General features: G+C 47.7%; 2 protein-coding genes across 2 annotated transcripts; both read right to left on the minus strand.

Moving 5' to 3' along the window:
• Nucleotides 1-6,858: 6,858 nt before the first annotated feature.
• GGS25DRAFT_439036 (uncharacterized protein) lies at nucleotides 6,859-9,043 on the minus strand. The gene is made up of 2 exons (XM_049258717.1): nucleotides 7,662-9,043; nucleotides 6,859-7,565 (listed from the first exon to the last, which is right to left on the minus strand). Exons 1-2 carry the CDS (start codon nucleotides 8,859-8,861, stop codon nucleotides 6,936-6,938), a joined length of 1,830 nt encoding a protein of 609 aa, XP_049112780.1. The 5' UTR covers nucleotides 8,862-9,043; the 3' UTR covers nucleotides 6,859-6,935.
• Nucleotides 9,044-12,784: 3,741 nt separating this feature from the next.
• On the minus strand, nucleotides 12,785-13,712 carry GGS25DRAFT_439000 (uncharacterized protein). The gene has a single exon (XM_049258716.1). The coding sequence runs from the start codon at nucleotides 13,634-13,636 to the stop codon at nucleotides 13,091-13,093; it is 546 nt and encodes a 181-aa protein (XP_049112781.1). The 5' UTR covers nucleotides 13,637-13,712; the 3' UTR covers nucleotides 12,785-13,090.
• Between the last annotated feature and the right edge of the window lie 7,393 nt (nucleotides 13,713-21,105).

A 21,105-nucleotide genomic window follows, 5' to 3' on the forward strand; every position in this document is an offset into this window, starting at 1 on the left:
GACAGGCCATCTACGGACCCGAACTCATGAATAAGACTCAATCTTGAATCCATATTAAGACATCGATCAACGCTACGGCACCGGTAGAGTTTCTTTCCCACGTGTCCGGCTGTCCATCTCTACTACCTAACTACAACGTAGTACCTTGCCTGGTACAATACAATAACCCCCTTATTAACTCCACCAGAGGCTGAGACAGAAGCTAGTCTAGACGAGATGGAATAGAGAACACTTTAGCAAGCATTCCCCGTGTAGCTTTGCACTTGATTATAGCTAATTTTACTTACCAAGGACTTGGGTCTTCAATGACATCAGGGCGATCGTCCCAAGAACAAAAGAAGTAGAGGCACAATGCCTACTGTACTTCCCGACAAAACTCCAGATATTATCCTATCTCCTCTGAAACAGGATATGATGCTAGGTACATACATGCCTACATTACTACTGATGAAGATACGAGGTCCATCTCATCTCCCTTGCCTATCGCCTTCAATCTTGTTCCCTCTTGACTGAGATAGGGGAGACCATCACCCCTAAAACGTGAAGCTCAAATTCCGCGCCCGCGCTCAGTTCGCGCGACGCAAGGGAGAGTCCACTCGGCATTATTTGAGCAGTGCCGCGGCTGGGGGTGTTTCGACAACAACGCGATGTTGAAGATGTTGATCGCCCTGCCTTATTTTACAAAATGTTGAGGCACTACGGCCCGAGAAAAGTACAGGCTATGCTCGGCTCGACGTGACACACCTTCGTTTCGCCTCACTCGATCGAAATCTCGCGTGTCGATGGGATTCTAGATCGTCGCTACATATCTGCCAAGGCACTTATCTACATACGTATAAGGCAAATTGCAACTACTATGTAGTATGTATAGATGTCGTTGAGTGGCGGGGAGTCCCTCGTCCTACCACGTATGATCGGTGGTCTACTGGTATAGACCATCTATTGCCCATCGGTCACCATTCCGCTCCCTCTAGCAGGGCTCATTGGACCTATTGATACACTTGCAAAGCATACCGGAACTGCCTCCAGGATATAGAAGAAACTAAGGAGTCATATCTGCAAGATCTGTCCCCTGAAAGATGCCCTTCGTTATACCTACACCGCTATCCCCATCGACTTGACCATATTGCCTCTCTTATCCATACCTCTCGTATTCTTCCATATGAGGGGCTGTGAGAACAATTGAGGCGAACTATTTATCGAACTGTCCCCTAAGGCCCCGTCGATGTTTGTCTCCCTGAGTACTAGTGTAAATGAAACGAGGACTTGGACGATGTGGGCCTTTCGCCCGCCTCGTTCCAAGACAAGCAGTTTCAATTTCAAGGTAATTCGTACCGATTCCGGGCATCGTTGTAGGTAAGGCAGGTAGGCAGATTCCTAGGCGTTTTTTCCACTTGCTTCGAGAACTACACATCATTACCACGCGCGTATGCTTGCCGATGACTATCATGATCCCACCCGGACACATGGAATTCTCGATTACCCCATCCCCTATTTGGGATGCAGTCCCTTTATCTCGGGCCCGGGGATAGGGGATATTTCAAATACCTAGCATGTATGCTAGGTAGGTACTGGGTATGCTGAGCTATTACATAGGTATCTACATACCTACATCCCTATGTACGTCGTACAAGACAAGCAAGCACCGGATGCCATTCCCACGCCCTTCTTCCTCGCCACTCCTCTCTCTCCCCGGCGCTAGTTCGAACTACTAAGATACCCTACCTACCTAATGTGACTACCTATTCCCTATATGAGCTTCAATATTTCGGGGAACGAGTTCCTAGCACGAGCTTCAGCCCAGGCTATTGGGATCGTTGTCCCGCATTTTCAACGTTGTGAATGCAGTGATACCTGGATGACATCGGATGAGTACCCGCCAACAGGCATATACACACATTACCAGTACCCGGCGTTCCCAAAATTGGAGTCTTGGAAGGAGACAATTACCTATGTAGGTAGGTATAAGGAGATTGGCAAGTCGTTTACATCGAACGAAGAGTCGGCAACTAGCGTGGTATACTGTATACCATCTCGATACCCACCTACCTATAGCTAATTACCTACATAACCTCCTAACCTACAATTTTGCAAAAAGATCCACGATAGTAGTGCATTTTTCCTCAACCCCCGGGGTCTTCCATCCTTAGGGATCTACGCCAACCCACTTCGATGTTACTACACTAAGTAAGTAGCCCGCTATTTTAATGATCGCTGGCTGGGGACATCCTTATGGCTAAGACTTGAAAACATAAAGCCTACCTAGTGTAGTAGTTATTTAAAGTATGTAGGTCGTTGAGATTATTCGGGCTAATTAGCTAAAATACCTACACGCCTTGACGACGAAACATCTGGAGCTAGATTAGCCTACGCCGTGCCGCAAATACAGGGCGGTTAGATTAAAATAAGCCCTAGCGTATAACGTAACCTTCCTAGTCGTTGATACTAATGTGCTCCCACAACTACTGCTTACCTACAATGTATTATATGATAGGTATGCTCTTGTTCAATGACAAATACATACCCTTAAAACATGATGGCCCTTCTGATGTAACAAATGCTTGCTTGCTTGCTTGCTTGCTTGCTGCACAGCATAATATCTCGCGATGTCTGTCCTCTTGAGAGTAGGTATGTAGTGTAGGCAGGGAGGGAGAATTTGGGGCCTCGGATCCAGAGCGTCGGGTTAGCTTACAAACGAGCAATCTGACAATTCGCGAGCCGGTAGTTGTCGTAGTAATCGTTCTCTTTAAGCCCTCATTCGGTAATTACTCATTCTGGGCAGCATCTTCTCCATTCTTACATACACACCTAACCTACTTACTTGCACATACTGTATAGTAGGAAGCCGTCGGGCGGTAGGGAGGAGAAAGGAAAGGAAAGGAAAGAAAATTAAGAGGAAGGAAGAAGTTCCCGCTCCGATCGAGACGATGGACGGACGGACGGACGGCGCCTCCTCCTCCCTGTCGCCCACTCGTACCATAGTTTCTAAGCTTAAAGGGTGGAGTACGGTAGGGGAGAGGTAGTTTTAGAGGTAGGTATGTATGTATGCAGTGTACCATGTAGTGTAGTGGCAGGTAGGGATCAGTATGGGCTCTTGGATCAACGACGGGATCCTGCTTCTTCTTTGACGGCGGAGCTACTGCAGCCCTGCCATCCCCCTGTCTCCCTGTCTCCCCGTCTTTTCTTGCTCCCCCCCTGTCCGTCCTGCTAGTTATCTCTGTTGTAGGTATGGATGTATTCCGCGACTTTAATCTTCTGCATGCTTTGGCATGTAAGTGTATACATTTACGTTACACTGGGTCTCAGATTATGTACTCAACGTCCAGATACATGTACGTCGCTCTCGTTCAAACGTTCTACGCCAAGATGTATGTAGTAGATGTATGTAGTACCCAACAAGTACAATGCCTAGCCCTGTATCTATCTACCTGCCACCTCCTGTATGCACCCGCGTTACGGAGATGTGCAGGAGGCTCTCCATCCCCATCCCCATTCCTATTTTTGTTGTCCCCATTCTATACTTACCTATACTGTATGTATGTATATGTACCTCGCCTCTTTGGGCATCTCGGCCGACTAAGCCTATACCTGACGTAATATCGTCTGTATACCTACCTAACCTACCTTTAGGAGGCTTAGGTACGGCACTGTACAATAATATAGTACCGTACGTATGTAGCGGGACGGGATGATCTGTTCCTTAGCTAATCCCGTAAGCCGAGTAATCCAGTCCGAAGAAGCCAAAGATATGTCCCGAAATGGCCAAATACCTAGTAGGTACTCGAACTGTGTATGGGGTATTATGAGAAAATAAAAATAAAATGAATTAATGGATGAAGATAATGAGGACCATTTGTTGTGTATTGCATTGAAATTGCATTGGCATCTGCGGTGGGAAAGAGGAAGATTAAAGAGATTCAAGTTCTATTTCCGATAATTACCTACCTACATGTACCATCGTAGATTCATGCTAGGTAAACACCCCCTTTCTTTTTGGGGTTTCGTTTGCGCTTATTTTTTATTTTTTTATTTTCTTTCTTTTCATGTATCTAGCATATCTCACGTAGGCTTTTTCTTTTGAGCCAGTAAGAGACACTCCAATTTCCCAGCAACGTGGTTCATGGCGCACTTCCTTGGACACCATCACATCTCAACCATGGGTGAAAGCCGGTTGCAGACAGTCGATGTGATTACAGCGGCCGCAGGTTTCTGCTCTGATTTGCCCGGCCAGGCCTCCTCCTCTCTGGTACATACGGGCAGGTTTCGTGCTGCTGTGGAAAGGGGGGCGGTGTCGCTAACAGATACCCATACCTACCTACCTGCCTACATACATTACTTATGAAATTGCATTAAACCTGTCTTGGGCTCGGAAAACGGAATAAACATGGAGAGAAAAACCCGGCATACATACTATACTAAAGAGGTACGTAGCTGACGGTATATCTCGGCTAGATCCAGGCCTGATGTATGTTATGTAAGTACCGTAGTCCAATAAGCCTAGTAACCTCATACATAGGTACATGTACCTACATACTGCACCATATGTACATCAACGTCCTACTAGCATGACTAGGCAGGCTTGCCGCACTACGGTATGTACATGGTGCTTGATCCGTCGGCGCTATCTCTGTCCCCGCGTGGACGTAGCTATGTAATATCAAAAGCCGATGTTAGTATGTATGTACATACCTACCTACATATGTAGCATACAAGTCTTAGACCCACACACGCGCGATGGCCTGCTCCCCGGGGAGAAAATAGCGTCGAGGAGGAGAAGGGTGCGCACGCATAGCTCAGGTCACAGGATCAGCGACACGTGGTTCATGACACGATGCTCTATTCATAGATGCCCCTAAGGTTAGTGATGCTACATCACAATGTATTGCGACGGTAGATACCTATCTCAGCCATGCTCTATATCAAGCATCGATCATCTCTTGACTGACTGATAGGTAGGTAGGTAGGTAGGTAGGTAAGCATGTACCTGACTATGTTCATACCGATGATACCCTACTCTACCCATGCTCAGACTCGGAGATCCAGGGTGGCTAACGGAGGCTAAATCCAGAAGGCCGAGAGACGAGAGGGAATAGCTACCTACCTACCTACCTACCTAGCCTACCTAGGTAGAGAACGATCTACAGAGGCGAGGAAGGAAAAGAAAAGAAAGGACACACCCGGCGAGCCAGCCCCCAGTTTACACGCGATGAGCAAGGTACATAGTAGCGGTAAGGGGAAACCATGTGGGTGCCCCAGACACCCGTGTTGTAGCATAACCTCCCTATAGGTAGGTCCTGGTAGGTAGGCAGGTAGGCAGGTAGGTACAATACATACCTAAGTTAATGGACCTATCTACCTACCTGGCACCCCGTAAATAGTAGTAGTGGTAGTAGCCCGTCCTAGGATAACCACCCAGGCTAGGTATGTCTTACCCGACCCAAGAGTAGTACCTAAGCGAATACTGCCTGCATACCCAGTAAGTATACCTACCTATAGAGGGCTTACCGTAGAAGGGGGCATGTATCTAATTAGAAACAGGCGCAGCGCGCTTCTTGTTTATGTCTCTCTCCCACTCCCACTCCCACTTCTCGCTCTGTCCCCATTCCTGGCCCACCCCTATCTCGCTTCCGCGCGGCTCCCTTTCCATGCTAGTCCCCTCCCTTACTTTAACGCTCGACCGCGCCCCGCCCCGCGTACTGGTCTACTTGCTAGGTAGGCATGTACCGTGAGCTTCTGTCTCATTATAGATAGCGGCTTGGGGAGTCAGGATAGGGGTTATAGTAGGTATGGTATAGCTGATTAGCTAGCTCTTTGTCGGGATAGACGGTTGCTAAGCCCCTTGGGAGATGAGAGAGCGGGTGGTAGGAAGCGCTTGTCTTGGTGTTTAGGGCACACATCGCGAAGATCGTTATGTCTAGTAAGTAGAAATCTAGTAGTATATCGATCGATCTTGAATTGGTCTAGAAGAGGTTTTTTTTTCTTTTTCTGCTGGCGTGAGAATCTCAATATCTCATCTACTTCACTAACCTAAGTAATTCCGCAATGGAGTTTCAATACCTATGTATATAGACACATGATAGTGATACTTTCTGAACTTCTTGACACTCAGATACTGGGAATAGTCAGTTTTGAGAGAAAACAATAGCTGGTATGATCATATGGTCCCGACTAGATACTCCAAAATGCTCCATCGCCACCATCGGACTGGCGTTTCCTCGATGATTCCCCCCCCTCCCCCCTTTTGCCCTAGGTATTATAATCCAGCCAACCCTTTGAAATAAAACAAAATCCTCCTTTCCATCCATCCATCCTTTTCCACCAAAAAATAATACCTAGTCGAGGTAAAAAGGAGTCGCCCGCCATTGTCTAATGATGGTATTTGATAACAACAAACATGATTTCCAAACCCGAAAATTTCTCATCTCTGCCTCGATTTGAAGGAATGGGGAAAGCTGTGAAGCTTGTGTGACATGTACCGTGAGCGAGGAAAAATAGATAAAAATAAAAAACAGTAGAAAAAAATAGAAAAGAAGAAACAGCAAAAAAATAAAAAATTGGGCAAATGCACCTAGAACGCCTCGGTGGAATCACCCTTCCACACCCAACACAGGACCTCCTGAGGTTCGTCAGAGATACATACCTAGCTACCTATGTAAATAAAAGGGACTGTGTTCGCTTCGCTGTGCAAACCAAAAGCGCACCTTTTCTGGCCCCAGCCATTCGTGCAAGAGCGAAAAGGAAAAAAGATTTCGTTTTTTTTTTACACCCCGGATACCTATAGGATATCTCTCTCTCTCTCTGTCTTCGAAGCCTCTTTTCCAACTCCTAGCAAAAAGTAAGCAAGTAACCTAGATTTAAGAAGAAAAAATTTGAACATGAAAATAGGTAGGCAAAGGAAAAAAACCACGTGAAAGATATCTATAGGTAGGTAGCAATCACATCGGGCGGTGGCCGTCGCCCATCGTCGCCAGCGCGTCGTACATGTTATTGCCAGGATGCGAGCCGCCGCGCCGCTGCTGCTGCTGCAGCAGCATCTGGTCGCACGCCTGCTTGGCCACGCGCTCGCTCTGCATCCCGGCGCCTTCTCTGCCGCCCCCCATGTCGACGCTGCCCCGGACCGCGTGGTGGTACTGCTGCTGCTGCTGCTGCTGCTCCATGATGCCCTGCATAGCTGCCGCGTTCGGGTCCGCGTACTCGGGCTCCGCCTTGCAGAAGTTCTCGAGGATGTAGTTTTCCTGCTCGGACGAGATGGCGCGGTGGTGGTCCTCGAAGGGCATGGGCGCCACCCACGACGGCTTGTTGCCGCTGCTGCTGGACGGCCGCTTGTTGGTGTTGGTGGTGCTGGTGCTGGTGCTGGTCATGGCCTTCTTGGACTTCCGCCGCGGCTTCTTCGTCACGTCCTCCGGGTCGAACTCCTCGACGCCGAGGTCGATCAGCCGCTTCAGGATGTGCCCTTCCTTCCACTCCCACGCCTGGCACCCGCCGTACTTCTCCTTCATCAGCTTCGCGAGGTCCGAGTACCGCCGGCGGTCGAGCTCCTCGACGGCCCGGAGTAATGCTTCGTCCTGTTGTTGTGGCACGGTTAGGATTCCGGTTTCTACCCAGAGAAAAAAAAAAAAGGTTCTAATAATGTTGCTGCGCTATGGATGCCAAAAACTTACTTCTTCTTGAGGCCACTCGGCGTACTTGAGCACGGCCCGCGTGAGGTTCATCTGCAGCGACTCCTGCCGCCTCTTGCCGAAGCGCTCCTCGTATTTCTTCGTGATCTCCTCCCATATCCCCTTCCCCTTGTCGCCGTCCATCTGACACCGCAGCTCCAGTATGTATCTGTCCTTTTCCGGGGCGTCGGCTCTTAACGTGATATTCCGGTTAGGGGGCTTGACGTTCACCGAGCCGTCGCCGCCTGTGGTCGATTTGGTGGGGTCCGGGTAGTCCAGTTCGTCGCGCTTCGAGAGAGCTCGGTTCGAGGCACGTGGTCGCTTCGGGGGTCTGCCTGATCGCCCGTTCCGTGATTTGGAAGGCTTTCTCCGGCTGTACGTTGTGGCGATATCCATGATCACATGTGGGGTCTGCTGATATTGCATTTCATGGAAGTGAGGGTGTATGTGGTCGATTGGCGTCATGGAAGGAGCTAGATCTCGCGGGTCCGGTTGCTGCTGTAGGGTGGGAATATGTGGTGGAGGCGGGAGAGCCATACCCGGGTGGCCTAGACCGAGCTGATGCCTATGTAAGTCCGTCGGCACTATGCCAGGCATGGAGTACATTGGGTGTGTCATGTGTGGTGGAATTTCCTCTGCCTCGGTGGTAGATACTCCATAGTTCCCCCATTGAAATGGAGGTTCTGAGACCATGTGGCCGTGTTCTGGAGGAGACTGGGAAGCTTCTAAATTATGCATCTCTAGTAGATCGGGGGGAGGGTGCTGTAAGCTGAGAGGTGATGGTGCCTGGCTACATTGAGCGTTCATCTGGTAGTTTGACCATGACCTTGAGGTGTTGGGAGGAGTGGGCTGCTGCGAGCCTGCCCGGTGTTGGTTGTACGGGTGCATGATCTTTGCGGTCCGTTCATTCATTGAAGGGGATCCAGCAATAGAGACAGGTGTAGGGAGCGAAGAATCATATGGTACAGGATAGTTGTTGAACGGGGCAACCTGAGTATCTAATAAGTTACCGTGCTCTTCGTGTTGTAGGGGATTAGAACAACACTCTCGACATACTGAGGCGTAGGTATTTGACATATCCTGCGCATAGGCAGAGTTAGATGGTGATGGAACAGATCGCCGGTCTTCAGGTAGACTCGAATCTCGTGAAAGACTATGGCGCATCTGATCGGGCCTTGCATGTAGGTATGTGCCGTCATCCATCTTAATGCTAATAAGTTGCTGTTAGTAGTATTGAGTGGTTGGTTAACTCTTTAGTAGGTAGGACGAATATATGTCGTGTATATGTTCGTGAGTGGAAACAAAATTAGGTGAAAGGGTGGGCGATTCTTAAAGTAATTTGTGTTCATGGATCTTCAAGTGTTCCTCAGATGATCCAACGGTGTAGAGTAGTGTTAGATGTTACTCGATGGTAAATCTGCCTTTCGGGTCGCGGCCAAGCGCGAGGCAAAGGGAAGAAGACGAAGGGGTATTATAGTAGTCACAACTACTTGAGCCTCGTTATTTCTAGGGTTGCTAAAGTTGAGGTGGGAACTGAAAAGCATATGTATTTACGTCGTCAGCGTGCTCTAAGAAGATACCTGGTACACGCCCGAGTCCCAGGGTCCGTATGTAAGAAGAGCTCCACCATGTACATTGACAGGTACATACATACCTATGTAATGTATAGGAACATACCGCACAGTACCCTGAGAATATCCACCTCGGTATTCGAGGTACATACATCCTCGAAGTCTGACCAGGGTACAGGTAGATGTGCTAGAACGAGCTGTGAGCTGTGAGGGGGGCTTGGATCTAGCGAGTACTGGGAGTGACCCGAGTGCTACTTGTGGAGACAAGGTAACGAAACGCATGAATAGCCGCCGCTATGTACGTAGAGCTTTTATGGGCTGTTCCCTGATGGGCAGATTAGCAGACACCCTAGTGTGACCGTTGAACAAGGGTCCCATTCCGTAAGGACTTCCTTCCTTTAAGCGCCTCTACATATGTAGTAGTAGGGGTCACACTGCCCTTAGTATGGGCTCCGACCATGGGAATGGGAACCCAAGGCTCACAAATCGAGGCTTAGAAGAACATGTACATAGCGGGGGGGTTGATAGATGTGGCAAGCTTGGGATGGGTATGGTAATGGCTAACTAGCCTCTAGGTACTAGGTAGATGGGAAGTATCGCATGGCGAGGAAATACGGGGCTGTAGGGCAGGCATGGATAATGGGGATGAGAGCAAACGTTCCAAGGTTTTCAGAGAAGCTCCCCGTTAATCTTAACTAGGAATCGAATATTAAGCGAATATGAGGATTGGGTAAGTAGTAAAGTACTGTATACCGACAGATATGATCGGACAGTATCAACACTGTACCCATGTATACCTAACATCCAGGTACGGTAGCAGGTAGCTAGGTACGGTAACTAGGAGTTTAAATCCCGTTTCAAGGTACCAAAAGGTGTGTAGTTTGACATATACTTGATACCTAGTACTAAGTATGTATGCTACCATCATTGCAGTAACTTGTAAGTATGTATTGTACTTAGGTTATGTATGCAGTCAAGGACCGGTACGGTAGCATATGTAGAGTGGTAGAGTGGTACATATGGATTGTAGATATAGACCAGGGTAGGGTGAGTCTGGGTGACCCAAGGATATGGCGTTGTGAGCGTGTGGAAGAGAAATATCCCTAAATTAGGAGTCGATCTAAGAGAACTTGACAAGTATGTATCTTGTATACCCTAGGTAGGTACTGTAGGTATGATTAAAGTCTGACTTCCAAATCTACCCAAAAATAAGACAGCACGCAATGAGGATGGTCGATGGACATCTTGACAGCGAAGTCTCTAGTCGATATCCATACCGAACGTTACTAAGATCCTCCCACTTTCTGTTTATGGATCGTGAAGGGTGAAGATTCGTGTATCTGGATGTTCCTAGTCAATGAATAGCCTCATAAGCATTACATACATAGGAAATAAAGGGACGTGCTTATTAGAGTAAGAACATTAAAAGGGCTAGTGAAATAAAACGTGGGCTAATTAGCATTGGAAGGATGGCGGCGCTATTAGAATTAGGACCTTTCTCCGCGCAGATCGTGTCCGCCGGGGTTCGAACTGGGGCCGTTTCTGCTACGAAAGATCAAGGAAATGGGGCCATGAATGAACTAGGGCCTCGTCCATAGCTTAATTCGGCCTTCTATACTTCTAATTGCGGATTACACACATACCCTATACAAATCCATGTACTTTACTTAAGCTCGCTTTCGCATACATATCCCCTCCTACTTCAAGGTATGTAGTCGAAAAGAAGTATTTGGAAAAGTCAAAAACACACAAGTGAAAAATTCAGTGTGGAGAAGAAAATAGTATCAAGGGTTCCTGAGTTGGTTTAGGATCTTACATCACTTAGCGGCCTTAGGGGCTACGCCACGATGATGCGTAGAATTCCGAGTGTGGAAGAGTTATCGTTAAAGCCCGAGGGAGGTCAATCTCTCCGCAGTTTGCGATATCGTGATAGTTAAACGTTGCCTAGCGCTGTATGGCGCTGGCGGAGTAAACGGGCCTAGTCATCGCCGTTTAGATAAAGAAGTACCTCTAGCTATTATTGTGTAGATAGGTACAAACGAAGTTCGTAAATCCCGAAGCATATTGAACTTGAAGTCCCTTGGTTTTTTCTAGGAGGCCGCCCTTTTACAGGACGAGGTTTGGTCTAGCATATAATTCGCCTGAAACCGATGAATGTTCGGTGGTTTGCGAAGTCATCAGGCAGATGGCCGGCCCGTTAAGTTGGCCAAGCGCGGCCTGATACCTGGCGAAATGTCGGCATCAGGAATAGTGTAGAGTATCAACCTAGTAGATATAGGTAGGCTGGGTAGAATTAAGTAGTAGGCATATACGTATATACCCAATTAGTAGGTACCCTTGCCATTCATGATGCGATGCTCATCGCAAAGAGCGGTAGAACTGCGGTAGTCTGACTCCCCAGAATTTTCAACTCGTGAAGGTTGAGTTGCCCAGGTGATCAATGGGTTCTTTGATGTGCGAACTATAGTGCATGGTAAGCAGATAAACATCATCCTACTATGATAATAAATACATGTAGATACTACATGTAGGTAGATATTATCTTGGGTGAGTAATGATCTACTGATGAAATGGGGCCAGGACGATGAACCAATTTGAATTCGAATGTTTGAAAGCAATGAGGAGTGGATTAACTTAAGGAGTTTGGGGGCCTTTTTTTTGTTTTGTCTGTTTCTGTTTCTGTTTCTTATTCTTCCTTTTTCCCTTTTCCTTTTTTTCTTACTTTTTTACGTGGGTAGTCCTTCGAAAATGGAGAAATATTCAAAGTTGAAACCGGGTTAATTAACCCTAAATTGTGGGTTTATTGATCGATGATAAGGGGAGAAGGGTTTAAATCGAGCCTTGAGCATGTCGAAATTTAAAATATGGATACTACTAGACTGCTAGTATCATAGTAACTAGTAGTTATGTGGTATTGGCTGAGAAGGAGGTTCAAGGTTGAGGAAGGTTGAGGTGAGAACGTGAGAACGGGGGCGTAATGCTCCACACACTGCCTGAATTGGGCTGGCCAATGCACTGAGGAGCCACAACCCTTACCATAATTATGGCATATGTAATGTAATTATTACGTTAGTATCCATCTGATTTCATATGCCATATCGATGTAGCTAGGTACTACATTTGGGGGTGTCAACATTGAAGTATCATTCAACGTTGATACCACTAGTAGTATACTTATACGTATGTACGATACTATCAATGCGGAAAAGTGATTAGGGGGTCGGCCAATCGCGGCATTTTTCCAAATCATAAACACTCGAATGTAGCACAATAGATACCCGAAATATCAACTGTAGATTTGATAGAATCAAGAATCGAACGTTATGCACATACCATACACATACATATAGTTACATACTAAAGAATCGGTCAAATGAGGACGGAATCACTTGAACAAACCCTTACAGCCCCCAACTTTACCCTACGTGTACTTACTACCAAATAAGAGCCATGGAATCAATCCCACAGGCCCACAAACGGGGAAACCATCCTGAAATGCCGTATACAGATCCGTGAGATATGCCATCCCGTCCCTAGATATATATCCATATATACACTACCTACTAATTACTAGGCAATTTACATAGTACACCTATTTGATCCTTCCCGGGCTAATTAGCTAGGTAATTAAAAAAATCAGCCCTGGAGATTGATTATATAATGGGTCTAGCGTGGACTTTGTGGAAATACGCTAAAGGCACATCGCGCAAAGTCTTGCCCGTCTTAGTTTAGCAGTCGTGAATCCCGTGTTGCAAAAATTACTATGGATAGGTAGGTAGGTACATATATATGTAGTTAAAAATGGACGAAGAAATCATACATATGTACACACACACACTCGCACACACTCGCACACATAGTCTAAGCGGTAAGGCGGTAAATCAAATAGACTAGCAGGCCAGATGTAGTAACTATAGTAGTAGTAGGGGTTGGGGTCGAAATTCTCGGACTGATTTTACTTATGCCTCGGTAGGGACGCTGATTGGTGGATAACCCAGGAGGTGATGGTCGTGGATCTTTGCATAGAAACCCGGTCGTGATATAGACAAGAAAAGAACTTTTGTGCCTTTTGTGTCTATGTTTTTTTTTTTTTTTTTTTTTTTTTTTTCGCTTTCTCTCTCTTCTCGCGCGGGACTGGCCTGGAGCCGGCGAGGCTTGTACAAAAGTTATGCAGACCGCGCAACGTCGGTGGTGACATGACAGGCGATGTGTTGTCTCGATAGGTACCGACACTCTGGGACGCATACAATAAATAATGCGAAGCGATCCTGCTGAGCGGTTTATTCTTGAACCTGACTCGACAACCGTGCATGAGCGCCGAGGCATGAGCCTAATGGAGAAGCGGATGGCTTGACGATTGCAGTAGCAAAAAAAATGTAAAGAGATTGCGACATGCCGACGGGACATGGGCCAGAGTACGGCAAGCCGGGGAGGGCGGGTTGAAAATTGATAGATTACTACTAGGTAGTGTAGGTAAAGACTGTTCAATAATGTATTGTAATTGTAATAATGGGTTGTACAAGTTCAAGCAGCTGAGCAGATATACAGTGCGAGTATAAAAGTGACGTGGTTTGCCCAATTAGGTAAGTTGAGCGGGGTGAATGGGTGGGATACTGTTGTATTGCAGCGCTTAACTAGTTAGCGTTTAAAAAAAAAAGGTGGCGCTGCACCATAAACCACATTGACCACATTGACCACACTTCTCATTGGCCAGATTCAAGTTGACCTTGTTCTAATAATTTAGCGTTCCGTCCTGTCGGTAACCAATCAGAGTTGGCCACACCTATTATCAAGTCACTGTCAGTAGAACTTCTCGAGCAGCCTCAGTGACATTGCAGCGACATAGCCTATACCGACTCTTTACCAAGCTCTATTTTCTAAAGGTTGTGTGACGCTGACCTGAGCCTGCTTTTTGTGGTCACGTTGATGCGTACGAGTCAGGTAAAGAGACGTTGATACTATTATACATGTGAATGTATAAGTCAGTCAGTCTATACTCTACAGTCTACAGTCTAGCTTTAGCAGTGCTACGTAATGCAGCAGGTAAGTAGTAGATAGGCAGGTAGACAAGTAGGCATACTTGAAGCTAGTCATACAAGTCATAAATCGAACGGTCCTAGGCAATGCCAAGCACCGCTCTCCACCAAATACATGCCTAGTCATTGATGCTTTTTTCAAATCCCATTCGGGCCGCAGTCCCTCTATGTACATATGATGGTAAACGACTTGCAGCGGCGCAATGTCAGCACTCTAAAGATTTGGGTAGGGGGGGCGCGCCCAGGTATTCCGGTAAGGGAACTAACCTAGGGGAATGCTGCGAATAGTATGTGTAACGTTGAAGTCTAGTCTTTCTTATCTTACCAACAGACATAAATTGTTCATCCATCTTAGACGATAGGGCTGAGAGAGAGAGAGAGAGAGAGAGGGAGAGGGAGCATGTGAATCATAAATCCGGTTTAGGTGATGGATGAGAAAATATGGATTTTGGCCCGCCGGAATACCTGCTGCCGAAAGATAACATGGTAGTAATACCTTGGGCAGGTAAGAGATCTGATCCAGCATACCTATCAAGATATTCCGCCCCTGTAAGACTAAAATGATGGCATTTTGGGGTCCTGTCGAGGGATGGGCCAAGGAGGAGGAGCAATGCTAGGATATGTACCTACCTACTTAGTTAGACGCCTTTAGAAAGAATCCTACAATCAAGAGATGAACAGCATTTCCCCCTTATGGCTAGCTATCGCGACTATCACGTCCTCATCCGCGCGCTTGTTTGATGCTAGTACGCTCTAGTCGGGTTTTCAATCTTCTAACATACTGCGAGCTGCTTGATTAAGCGGTCTTAGCTCGACTCTTCTCGACCCAACAAGTTGTACGAACCCCAGGTTCACTGATTGCAGTGAACAGGTAGTTCTAAGGGGCAGTCTAGGTAACTAACAGTAGCTTCCCCGGGCTCTTCTTCAGGGGCTAGGTACCCCCGCAGGGAAGGGTACACAGCACTTTCACTATACACTGCGCTGCATAGGGCAATGCAATGCATACCCATCGACTGACTACCTATGTAAAGTAAAATTCTGTACCACGACAGGTAGCACACGACGAACCCGAGTATTTGGATAGCATTGTAATGCCAATATTCTTCGTGGGCCCTATACTTTCAACCCAAGAGACCCGGGTCCCTACCCGGCCAGCACGCTCGTCAATCACCAATAGCCACCAATGACCAGTCCTTGAATCGAGCATAGAACGTCCAATATAGGTTCCCTACGCAAGGTATAGGGTCTCGATCAAATGCATATAAGCGCCGCCGACTCGCGCAATCTATGGCTACTGGGTAGCTAGGTACATGAGCATATGTAGTTGGCCACCCCGTCCCCCCCTTTTTCATTAACTCCGTGCTGGTAGGTACCTACTACCTACTACCCTACCAGTCACAGTCCAGCCTGGGCTTGGCGTAACCATGGGCAGTCGACGACCCCGTACCCAGTAATACAAGCTTAAATTCTTTGGCTTGAAGGTTACAGCCGATCTCCTCGAAAAATACCCCCCCCCCCCCCCCTCCTAGTACTTATCGATCCTTCACCAGCGAGCCTGCCGTGTTGCTCGGCAGTTGCTCCGAGATCCTCCGCGGGTATGGCGCTGCTAGTGGGAAAGGCAGAGGCTTGTAATCGTCCTATAGGTAGCGGTGACGTCTACCGAGAAGTGCATGCAAGAGTAGGTGTCAGTCTACCTACATATACTATCTGCCCAATGATATAGAATTGCTCGATGAAACGAGTAACAGAGCGTAAATGAAATGCCACCTGCAGTGAAACAAACATTGTGCTCTGCCACTGGGGAGTATTGAGCCTCACCCCCTATTTTCGTTGAGTCTCCCCAGTGTTTGCAAACGGCCCGTAGGCACAATCCCCCCCCCCCCCCCCCTTAAGCGAAAACAGCATCAATGTATCTATCGTACGGCACATGCGGGTATGCGGTCCCCATTGACAGGAAGGAATGACTTTAGAGCCTCCTTGACTTGTAGGCGTGCCCATCTGCTAGGTATTCAGGGGGCAATCTATTACCAGCGACGAGAAAAGGCTCAGGGGTGTCGCTAACGCAAGGAGAGCTCCTCCATCCTCCCGATCCTTGCCAGTTTTATCTTTCTGGTAACAATAACGATACTGATCTACTGTCGGGAAGAGGGGAAAAAAACTCTCTCATTTCACGAAAAAGGGGACAGACGGACAAATGAAGCCTGATGATCTACAGTTCGCTTGGACGGACGGTGAATGAACGAGATTGTGCGTGCTGTGCTAGGAGTAACTCAATGCCATCTGCAGGTTAGAGAAAACACACGGGGTACGACCCAAACGAAATTATCTCTACCTGCCTTACCTGCCTACATATTGCTACGATGCAGAAAATACTAAAGAGCGAGTTTTTTTTTTCTTGGTTACAAGGGGTTCGCTTAGCACTTAGGTTACCGAAAGACAGCTGTAGCAGCAGCAACAGCATTGTATACCTGGTAGGTATCACGAACTATCTCTACCTGGTGCTACCTATGCCGTCTTCTAGATGAAGGCAAACAATCTTCAACCTACCTAGGCGGCTACGCCCAAGAACAGAGCCTCAGAAAGCAAGGCGTCGTGATAAACGACGGCCTAGCGTACATACCGAACGAGAATGTCCTGCTGTATGTAGGTCAAAAGTACACTACCTACTAGCCGAGGGTTTCTCGATTGCTACCTACTATCCAGGGTGGTTTTCTCGGAAAAAAAGGGGGGGAGAGCGAGGGCGAGAGTCGGTAAGTCCAAACAGTGGGCAAGCCTCGGGTTCGGGAAGGATTGTTGGTGTGTGATGGGCGGCGAGGCTGCCGAAGCGAAGCCTCAAGAGGAGATATGCAATAACACCACAAGTCGCAGCGACCGGGCAAGGTCTAGCCTCCCAAAGTGTGGCCTGCCCCTTTTCTACATACATACATACATACATACAAACAGAATCCTCGCCTGGTGTAGATGAAACGAGAGCCAAACCGTGATTTTCTATTGGCACCGAGGTTCATGCAAGGCGCCTACCGCAACATAAAATTTGGATAAGCTATTTCGCTTTCCCCCCCCTCTTTCATTGTGCCCATCACCTGTACTACTTACTCATACGTAGGAAGTGATGTGATGGCCATCAGCAAGCGTGTATCTATGGCCCAGTATGGCTAAATCGTTCCCGGCTCTATGGATGGACCAGGGCGAAAAGATAGTACCAAGCCTCAGTCAGTCATCAGTCAGTCGGTCTTCAGGGGCTTTCTTCCTTTGTTTCTTTTCTGGCGAACACACGTTTACCGCCGAACCCCGGAATAAAGTGTGCTAGGAAGGTAACTCATCCCCGCAACCACGGCATCTACGATGACATATCGAGCACGCTGACTGGGGTGAATCTCTTGATAGGGTGCATATGCGTCATCCGGATTGGACGCCAATCCTTCGGTACCTCTCTCGCTGACACCTCACCGAGCTATTGGCCAGCCCTATGAGCAGGGACGAACTGGGTGGTAGGTAAGTAAGGTAAGTAGAGGTATGTATACGATACTGTACCGGTTGGAAATGAAGAGGATCCGTATTGTTGGTTGTGCTTATCGAACGTCAGGGCCCAGGTTTTGCATTTGGGGGTTCAACTTAGACGATTCTCTCTCTATGAGAATAATAGCCCTCCATCAAAAGATCCTGTATGTCTGTGCCGCAGCAGCAGCAGCAGCAGCAGCAGCAAGGCTGGGACTACGAAACAACATTGCAAAACCGATCAGTTCCCGAGTCTGGAACCAAGGGAGAGAGGGAGAGAGTGAGGATGGGAGGTGATAGACTGTAAATTACTTGACTCCGTGGCAATATTGGGCGTGTACATAGCAGCGGTGCTCCAGAGTTTCGATTACTTGCCGAAAGTGTAGGAGAATGTAACCCTAACGACCAACACTCTTCCTCATTCGAGTTGACGTTGAACCAGGTTTAGTAACAGTACCTAGCAGACAGTTAGACAGGTATCGTATCTATTTCAGTACCTAACCTGTTGTCAGAATTACAGTATACGGTATGGAACGGTAAAAGAAATAAGATACTCACATGCATGGTTCAAGATATTCGGATCTAACTTGAACATAGGAGGTTAGTACAAAAAGGAGGAATAAAAAAAAGAAGTGCAAAAACAGCCTGATCAGCACCGCCGCAATACTAGAGCCGGCCCCCATGCTGTATAACGCCTTATCCGGCAGTCACTAAAAACCCGACTTTCTCGACCACCTTTTTCTCTATCAAAGAACTTGAAAAAAAAAATAAGGGAAGAATAGATCTGCGGTGGTGGTCTCCTGCACATTTTTTTTTTTAATTTTCATGCGACCCCAACGCCGGCCGTCCTCCGTCAACGTTTCGACTTTCGTGGAGTCTAAGCCACACGGCCGAGCTCGTGAGCACCGGTTGCTCATCCCTAGGTGGACTAACCTACTGGCCTGCTTTTCTGGCCCCCAGGCCCGAAAACCAGACCTAGCTCCGGAGGAAAAGAACGTTTTCGAAAAAGATATTGGGAAGTGTACAAGCTTCTGTAAGACAGAGGATATTTCCCCCCCTTCCATACTTTTTCTTCTTCCACCTCTTCTTTCGTGTTCCTAACACACTCTTTGGCCCCTAGGCTGACGGGCCACACGTGTCGTGTCGCTCGAGAAGGAACGAAGCCTCAATAACCTGACCGGCCTCCCCGGAATGAGGGCGATGTAGGTAGATGGTTAGTTAGCTTTAGAAAACTCGAGAACATAAGCCAGCCCAGGGTAGATATTCGTTCTGGTCTCCCTTCTCTTCCCAACTGCCACGATCCTAGCTGACTCGTTCGCGAAAAGGCGGCTCCAAACAACCTCCGCGTTTTCGCCACCAATTCCCAAGATATAGATACATACCAGGTATCTCTACATAATAAATTATGTACCCAGGTAGTTAGGCTGACTGGGCTACCTACCTACCTCATATTCCACCTAGGTAGATGTGTAAAGTACATTACATTCCAACACAACCGCAACGTTAGCAAGAAAAAAACGTGCCCTATATCTGCGCATGTAGTCGCGTATGTAGGTAGGTATTGTAGTACTTGTACAATAACTACTTGGGCATCTCGTGCGGACTCTAGCGTCACACTGTAGGTGACATTTTGATTTTACCAATGCTACCTACCTACCCATACCTGCTACAGCCATACCACGAGGCAAGCATGAATCCTTCGGCACTGTTATCCACACCCCGGGCCAATTATTGCCGAAGTATCGTCGTCGTGCGTGCGTGCGTGCGTGCGTGCGTGCGTGCCCTACCCTACCGTACCCTACCATGGTTTGCCATAGGTTGCTTAAATCCTGCTTGCCGAAAGGTCGGGCTCCATTGGGTCGCGTGTATGATTAGGTAGTTAGGTACCCAGGAAGACTCTCGCGCAGCCTCGTCTCGTCTCGTCTCGTCTCGTCCCTGCTTGGGTAGGTGTAGGTGTATGTTACCAAACCTAGGTACGTAATGCATTGCAGGAGAGGTAAGTGGACTGATGGTTATTTACCTAGTGTTTACATAGATTAGGTATGCAAGTAGGCTTCGTCCCATGTAGGTAGCTACTACAGATCTACGATTAGTATCACTGACCGACGACTAGGTATGGACAGACCTACCGGTAGGTACCCAGGCAGTCTGACTCCATCCTTCACCTTCACCACGCTATCGAACGTGTCATTATACCTAATAAACTATCCCCCGAAACGAGTGCGTGCTCTGGACCTACCTAGTAGGTATGTACCTACGCGGCACAGACACACCGTGACCTCCACCGTGACGATATGATGTGCATACCTAGGACTAGATACACTAGATTAGGTAGATGGATGGATGGATGGATGTGCATCATCATATATCTCTGTTTTACATGTGCTACCTACCTGTCACGGCGGATGGTGCAAGAGCGAGGGTAATGATGTGTGATCTCTCCACCAAAACAAGGGAAATATAAGCAGCCTGCTGACCGTAGCACTGCAGCGTTTCTATGTGACTTCACACACACACACACACACACACACACACACACACACACACACACACAAGGGAAGTCCCCGAGGGCACAGACATGGATACGTCTGGAGGCTCTTGATGGCATAGACCTGGCTAATCTCCGAGCCTACCTACCGTTGTATCTGGCGCAAAACAAAATCGACAGCCGAGAGTAAACATAGGGTAGGTTATATGTAGGTCAGTCTCTAGCGATCGTAAGTCAATACTGAAAGAGCAGACGAAAAGGGGAGAGGAGGGGGGGTCGGTCGGGAGATGATACGGCCACCGCCAATAGTCTTCCGCAGCGGCTTTAACCTACCTACGTCAAAATAGCCGCCGATGTGAGATGCTTCTTGCTCCCCCCCCCCGACTTGATAGATGATATGATCTGCACACCAAATCTAATCCAATCCAGATGTGCACATCTAGTTACGTATGTGTCACCAAAAATAAACCACGCCTAAGCACAGGTAGGTAGTAGGTAGGTAGAGGTCCAGAAAGATCGTCTCACTCAACTCGTGCCCTCTCTCTCTCCACTTCCAGCCCTACCGTCCTCCGTGCTCTGCTTTCCAGGGTCGTTACATACATACATACCTACCCAGCAGCTTAACACCACCAGCAGAGCTAGCGCGACGCCAAAAGCTTACTGCCGCATCGCGAGGATCCGTAGATCAACGGTCCTTGGGGGCTGAAAATAACCCACCCAATAAGTCTGCTAATTAACCCTTATTGGGCAATTAGCTTTCTTTTTTTTTTTTCCTATTCTCATCCTCTCATTATATTTCTCCTTCACTCGTGCCTCTTTTCAGGTACAGTAAGTAATAGATCATACGGAAGCTA

Source organism: Hypoxylon fragiforme (genome assembly GCF_022984875.1).
Source record: "Hypoxylon fragiforme strain CBS 206.31 chromosome Unknown GGS25scaffold_9, whole genome shotgun sequence".
NCBI classification, from domain to species: Eukaryota; Fungi; Ascomycota; class Sordariomycetes; order Xylariales; family Hypoxylaceae; genus Hypoxylon; species Hypoxylon fragiforme.